We start from the raw sequence: 6,858 nt of genomic DNA on the forward strand, positions 1-6,858 counted from the left end.
AAACAATGAAGCAAATATCATGACATAAATATATAATCTGAAACAGTGAAGCTTCAGCTCCAGTGAATTGTGTGGCATTTGAAACTATCTTCACCTGGAATTTCTTCAGCTGAAAGGATTGGCTTCAATAAGCTTTCAGTTTCCACGGTCTACAAAGCAAACATAAAAAGACATATTGTTGCATTATTCACCTCAGCTATATCCCAAAGTCAACGTCGCATTCAAATTTAACACTAGAAAAACAACCAGAGGCATTCAAACTACCGATTGATATGAGATTTAATATCACTACTGGCATAGTTAACACTGGAGGATCAAGGCTTAATAGATAACCCTTATGAAATTGAATCTCACTTACTAAATTGTCAGATATGAAGGTTAAAGCTCAACAATTTGTGGACTCGAACTTTGACCACATAAAGATATGCTTGTAAAATGTTTGTATATTTTGAAGTTTTTAGTATCCTGACATTGAAATGATCACTTCACACAACTTGAACAATTGTTGTCAAGGCCTCTCTGTTTGCAGTTTAATTTTGTGTATCACTTAATTCAATTTTCATTGGTTATAGAGTGAACCAATTTGAATCTTTGATCTCCCCTACTATAATCTAAAGTCAAACAACTTAACTGAATGAACTGGAAGAAATCTAGTGGCTTGACACTACTTGAAAAATTAGCTATCAATCCCATACTAGATATTGTTTTTGCCATCATTCAAACATAGCATTACTAGTATACTTAGCATGTTGTTTTGGATTTATTCCTATAGCTTTCATTTTTAAAAAAGATCTTCTATTAATTTGTATAAATCCTTTCAATGTTCTTCCTTGACATTTCATTAGTTAATGTTGAATAATTTCAAAACTAGGTTAAGGTTTTCCCTTTTTAAAAGGGTTAGTCCCTCACCAAAATTTTAGTGTATGTGCTTTGAGAGAGAGAGAGGACGGCATAGAACACCTTCTATTCACCTTGTTCTCTATTTACCAAGATGCATTGTATTCATAAAACGTTCTTGTCAAACGGACTCCTATTACCATTCTGCTCAAAAAAAATTTAAGCCAACATAATATATTTGAACTCCTAAAAGGATTAAGGCTTGTGATTCCTGTTGTTGAATAATATATTTGAACTGTTTGCTCTGGGCCTTCCAGTATCAATTAAAAAAGAATTTTTACAATGCTGCATGAATGGCAGATTGAAAGACCCGGGGCACCCTGCAAACAAGACTATACTGCCACAGCCTTATATTTTTTTAAACCTTCGGTTCTACTCCTTAAATTTCTATCTTGGGAACCTTGGGCAATATGACTCTGAATCTAAATAAGGAAATAGATATTTTCAACCCACTATAACTCATCTAAAATTAGTTTAAGAGCTAAATATGTGCCTAAAAAGATAGTCCATGTCAACATGGGCTAAGGAGGCATACCCGAGCAAGAATTATTGGACACCATAAAAAATCAAGAATGCGGAAAGAAACTCAGAATTCATTAAGAAGCAACTAAGAAAAAAATAAATAGTATAAGCAACAGAAATCTCTCAAGGAATCAAATACTTACAACATACGAATAAGAAAAACTCTGTACAACAAGAAAGCTATACCATTTGCATGTGAACAAAGAATCCAGGCTAAATGACATTATTCATCATTTGTTACTGGAGAAAATACAAAGTAACAAAGAAGAAAAAGAGAGGTGGTAAAATGCTCAAGTTGCAAAGCATTATAAAAGCAGCAGCCACTTTGAGCACATAATGCCAAATTTTGGGGCTTATATCAGCCTACCCATTCCAGAACCCTAAATTACCACCAATCAGCTGGGATGGTCTTTGCTCTGATTCATTTGTAAATTTTAAGATAACTTCCATCAAGAAAGTATGGCAGTATAAATGCTCCCTCACTATCTTTGTTTTGAATGACAATAGAAGTATGAATTGGAGAGTTGGAAATCAAATGTATAATGGATGCATGCCACATTTCAATTGAAGATGTAATAGCTTGTCATTTCAAGGTTCTTAAAAGTTGACAAGCTTCTTAAAAGTCTGGGAAAATGTATTTCACAACAATAGTTGCACTGACTCCCGCATTTCCCTTGCGCACCCATGTCCACCAGATATGACAAACGTATATGATACATGTGTATTGACACCTACACCCAAATTGGATACTTACATCTGCTATTTTTAACAAAGCTTGAAGAAAAAGAAGCTCATCTTTGATAATAAAAGCAAGTTTCAGAACTCTAATGTGGATAAGAGATTTAAAAAATCTTTTCCTCTAAATTTTATTTAATTTTGAATTACATTTCAGGACAATTATATCATTTTATTCTAGAATATTATGCAATGCATATCACAGTTAACCATTCCCCAATGTGCACCCATATACAACTTTTGCCGACATATCCTAATTTCCCAATATTAAGAGTTTAAAAATTTCTTAACACAGGAACTTGCAACTTGCTCTGCTATTAACAATGGAAAATAGTACTTAAATTCTGCATATCAACATGTTTTTTAATTAACAATGGAAATAGTATTTAATTCTACAACCTTGCAAGTCATGATGCAAATGTCACACTCTTCAATAACATACCTCAGTGACATTAAGAGAAAAAGTTCAGTAAAGGACCTCTAAAGAAAGGCCAAGCAAGCAATGACAACATAAAGAGCCATACTCATAAATAGAGTTTCCGGGTAATCTCAGTGCATAACTGTATATATAGATATATTTATTTACTCTTAAGCTTAGAGGATGACTTACCACTATCGTGTGGCCTTGGTTGGCGCGTATCAAAAGCTCACCATTGTCTTCCAGCAGGCTAAATCGCTGCTTATTGTCCTTTCTTACAGCCTGCAGAACATTTATTAAACAACCAAGAGAACTGTTCCAAATAAGAAAAAAATGTGCAACACAAGCAATTAGAACAGACACACCTACACATTTCAGATCAAACAGCAAAGCACAATGATAACAATGGCAGAAAAGATGTATGTGATCAGAACTTAGAAGCATACACAGATTATATAACACAACATCTATGTGCTCTGAGGCAATACCATAGTGAGCCAATGGTGATTTCAAAATGACACTATTATAGTTAATGTCACTTTCTGTAGTAAATATAATAACGGAGACATGATTTCTTTACCTCACAGGGAACATATAAATTTGAGTCAAAGTAAAGCCTAATGTTATTGTCTATCTCCATTACTAGTGTTACTTTCATCTCCTCTCTTTGCTGTTTTTCCATAAAAGGACTTTCTTCCCCGTAATGCTTGATGAAAGGTACAAACTGATTGCATTCAAAAGCTTCATGAGTGTTATTGGTTTTAACATGATTGGGCCCATCCATATATTTTGAAGACAGGAGGGGTGGTTTTTGAATTTCTGATAATGTGCATTATTTTCTAGCCTGGTGGGATTTAAGGCTTGTGATGATGTTGTTGTTGTTATTGTTGTTGTCATTGTCCATTCTTAATAAGGACAGAGAAGTTTTAATGGACTGACAAATTTTATACTTCCAGACCAAACATCAAACCAAGGCAAACGGTTTCCACAGAACTCGTGTGTAATAATTTAAACTGAAACCCATGTACTAGATATTTGGAAAAATACAATCGTGATTTAAGGGGATTTCATAAAGTTTTGACAAGCTGACTACTACCTAAAATAACCATCCTCCACTGTCTGGAAGAGGGCTAACTTTGCAAAGATCACAATATTGAACAAACATGCAAAAGGGTTAAACACATTTGTTACAGCATGATACAAAATATAGATATGTGCCATATAAAGTATTGATAACAGTACATGAAGGAGTTATCAAAAAAACATACATAAAGGCATAAAGGAGAATGCTAAGAAATTAATGAGGCAGGAGAGAATAAACTAATGAGCAGAAAAGAAGATCCTAAATAAGGCAACGTGCAACAAAAGTTAACTGAACCCTTTATTTTCTATTCTATTTCATTTATTGTTATATTACTGTATCCTTTTCTTTTTTTATATTTATTAAGGTGAAACTACCATAACTGATATGGACTTGCCTTACCATATATAGAGCTTTTTATGTATTAAAAGATTTTATTAACAATAATCTACTACCATGTAATCATCCCTCTTATTCTCCCACTTCCTCTCTTATCCCCCAGAAATTGCCAATTCCTATCCCATCTTATTAACTCATTTCCTACAATGCAGGCAATTGCATTGGGGCAGCTCAATTCGACCATATAGAACCGTTAGAACTTCCAGTTATATCCCTTAAAGAAATAGTAATCAGAAATAGTTATATGAAAAATTGATAAAACTCCTCCTTGAGCCTTGTTATTTTCCCCAATCTCATTTTGTTTCCCACATCTTTCAAGATTCTTGCTTCTATAAAGGGCAAACAGAATCCTGAAATGAATAAAAAATTTAAATTTGATGATGACTAATTTTTGCAAGGATAATTTAGTTATTAATTACCTAACCTCACATTGTTAGATTGCTTGACTAATTGGGGAGAAAGAAAGAAGTCATCAAAAGTAACAAAGTATTGGATAAGTTTCGAAGGATATTTTAAATAAGATTGAAAAAATAAGCATAAGGTGCAGCATAATGATTAATGAATGTCCACAGAAGTGACATTTACGTATTAAACAAGACAATTTTAAAGATCCTGGGGGAATAAAAGAAACTACAAGAGAAACCCATTTGATTTACTTAATTATATGAAAAATTATAATACAAAACTAAATATATTGAAGTTGTGATAAAGTAATGAGAAATCTGAAGAACCAACCTCCCTAATATCATCAACAGTATGAGCTCTTAGCGGAATATTGGCAAATGTTTTCATATTCAGCTTCAATAGATCTTGAACCCTCACATACCCATCACTTCTAATATTCAAGTTCAACTCAGAAGTCATATGTCGCAGAACACGTGTCCTGTAAATATTGTAGATGAAAACTAAACTCTGAATATAGCTGAATTCAAATAGGTTAAGTGGGAACAATAAGAAACAAACAAAAAACATCATACAATTCCCTAAACCTACTGAGAAAAGCATGCAACTTTCTAATGAGTTATGAAGTTATGGGCATAGATAGGATGATTGACGAGCTATTATCCATATAGCTGATTCTATCTCATGAGATTAAGGTTTTTTATGTATTGTTGTTGAAAAAAATACTTCTCTCTATCACGCTTAGCACATTCTGGCTTTGGTGAGACTCTTTTTCCCTCTTTTAGGCAAAAATGAAAATATCAAAATATGACACACAACAGCAATTTATTCTAGGTCCAACCAACTAATAGCATGTGCATTAGGTATTTCATACTAAAATTAGTCAAAACCATTCAGCTCGAAAACCAAACGCAGAATTAAGTACCAGGATATGAGGACCTATTTGAACTGGACTTCTTTGCCACTTTTTGCCAGGGTGTTTCATTTTAGTTTGAGTTCTTTGCTTCTTCCACCCTATCTTAGTTTCTTTTTCATCTGATTCTCATTTTTATTTTTGATCTCTCTCTGAGCATGTGTGGCATAGAACTTCATCTAGCCCGTGTTGCACATATAAAGGGCCATATAGAAAAACTTGTGCATACTGTATACTCAATCATCCTACTTCGTTTCAATAGCCAAAGACTGAATTTATGTCATTGAGGTGAAAAGAGTTAAAAATTTATGTAAGTCGCTGGTGGATCAATGATGCGTATACCAGACACCATTCAGCTATCACGTTTGAATCACTAGAAATACGAAATTCAATTTGAAATAAGACTGCAGAAAAAAAAAGGACTAAATAAACAACCATCACAACACTATAGGAGAAGCAAGTTTTGGCATACAATAGCCTTCCTAGAGCATCAATTTTATCCTTGCCGCCCCCGCCGCCTCTAGACCGCTCGCGATTGTCCTTGATCTCCAAGCCCTTTCCTCCCCTCCTGCTGCAAAATTCCAAGCACAACTGACAATTTCACGTTATGGTTTTCCCAGCAGTAATCATCCTATCGTCTGGCCACTGGAAAACCTGAAGAAATAAATGAAAACAACACGTCCTAGGAATGCATTGCTATTATTTTCTTCGGTTTTCTTGGCAGCCAAATGGAGTGGAAACGTACCTTCTGCCGGAATGAGAGGAAGCAGAGAACGAATAGCTCCTGGTGCCGGTGGCGTGGTCCATGACACCTGGGGCACGGAAGCCGGTGAACGGATGCAACAAATAAGAAGCAGTGGCGACAGGTGGAAGAGAAACGCGGCAGTAACAAAGGAATCGAAAGCCACCAGCAGTTACTGAAGCCCAACACATTGAGCGCTCAGAGGTTTCGAGCGACTTGGCAAGGATGTCCAACAGTACAGGTGCGTGTTTTATGGCTTGGTGAAGTTGCAGAGATCTGAGGGTTAACGTGGATCTAAGTGCATCGACGGTCCTCACATTTAGCCCTGAACTCATCGTAGCTGTATTTCGTGTTGAACCAGGCTGGGTGTTTCCTTTCGCTGTCTCACCAATGAAAATAAGCCATCTCATTAAATTTATACACAATATCAAATAGTGATTATTTCAATCTAAGATAAAAAACTTTAACATTTTTTTTACAAAATCTATTCTGTAATTAGCAGAAAAAAAAATTCATATATTCCAAGTAAATAAATGAATTTTTTTCAGAGAGAATACTTTCAGACATAATAGATGAGTTTTTTCATCCGGAAGATATGAGTTTTTTTTGTTAATTACATAATAAATTTTAAAAAAAGAACGTTAAGTTTTGTGTCATTAATTTAGGATAATCACTATTTGATAATGTGTATAAATTTAATGGGCTCAGATCTGCTGTCTCCTCCCCTGCACTCTTGGCTATTCCACCAA

The 6,858-nt window shown here is 34.6% G+C and overlaps 1 protein-coding gene across 2 annotated transcripts; it reads right to left on the bottom strand.

Annotated features, from left to right (window-relative positions):
• Positions 1–16: 16 nt before the first annotated feature.
• Positions 17–6,476, bottom strand: LOC127801167 (uncharacterized). 2 transcript variants are annotated; one of them, XM_052336056.1, is made up of 5 exons: positions 6,113–6,476; positions 5,840–5,935; positions 4,788–4,935; positions 2,765–2,854; positions 17–149 (listed from the first exon to the last, which is right to left on the bottom strand). In XM_052336056.1, exons 1-5 carry the CDS (start codon positions 6,442–6,444, stop codon positions 54–56), a joined length of 762 nt encoding a protein of 253 aa, XP_052192016.1. In that variant the 5' UTR covers positions 6,445–6,476; the 3' UTR covers positions 17–53. The 2 variants fall into 2 exon arrangements, with proteins under 2 accessions (XP_052192016.1, XP_052192015.1); XM_052336055.1 differs by having other exon boundaries at positions 18–149; positions 5,840–5,938.
• Positions 6,477–6,858: the final 382 nt, after the last annotated feature.

Source organism: Diospyros lotus, chromosome 5 (genome assembly GCF_014633365.1).
Source record: "Diospyros lotus cultivar Yz01 chromosome 5, ASM1463336v1, whole genome shotgun sequence".
Classification (NCBI taxonomy): Eukaryota; Viridiplantae; Streptophyta; class Magnoliopsida; order Ericales; family Ebenaceae; genus Diospyros; species Diospyros lotus.

Excerpts from the sequence above, each read along its gene's own strand:
- LOC127801167 (XM_052336055.1), bottom strand. The coding sequence starts at position 6,444 with ATGAGTTCAGGGCTAAATGTGAGGACCGTCGATGCACTTAGATCCACG. Across the intron at positions 4,936-5,839 it reads GATGCTCTAGGAAGGCTATT|GACACGTGTTCTGCGACATA; the intron begins GTATGCCAAAAC and ends CAATATTTACAG. Across the intron at positions 2,855-4,787 it reads CTGTTGATGATATTAGGGAG|GCTGTAAGAAAGGACAATAA; the intron begins GTTGGTTCTTCA and ends AATGTTCTGCAG.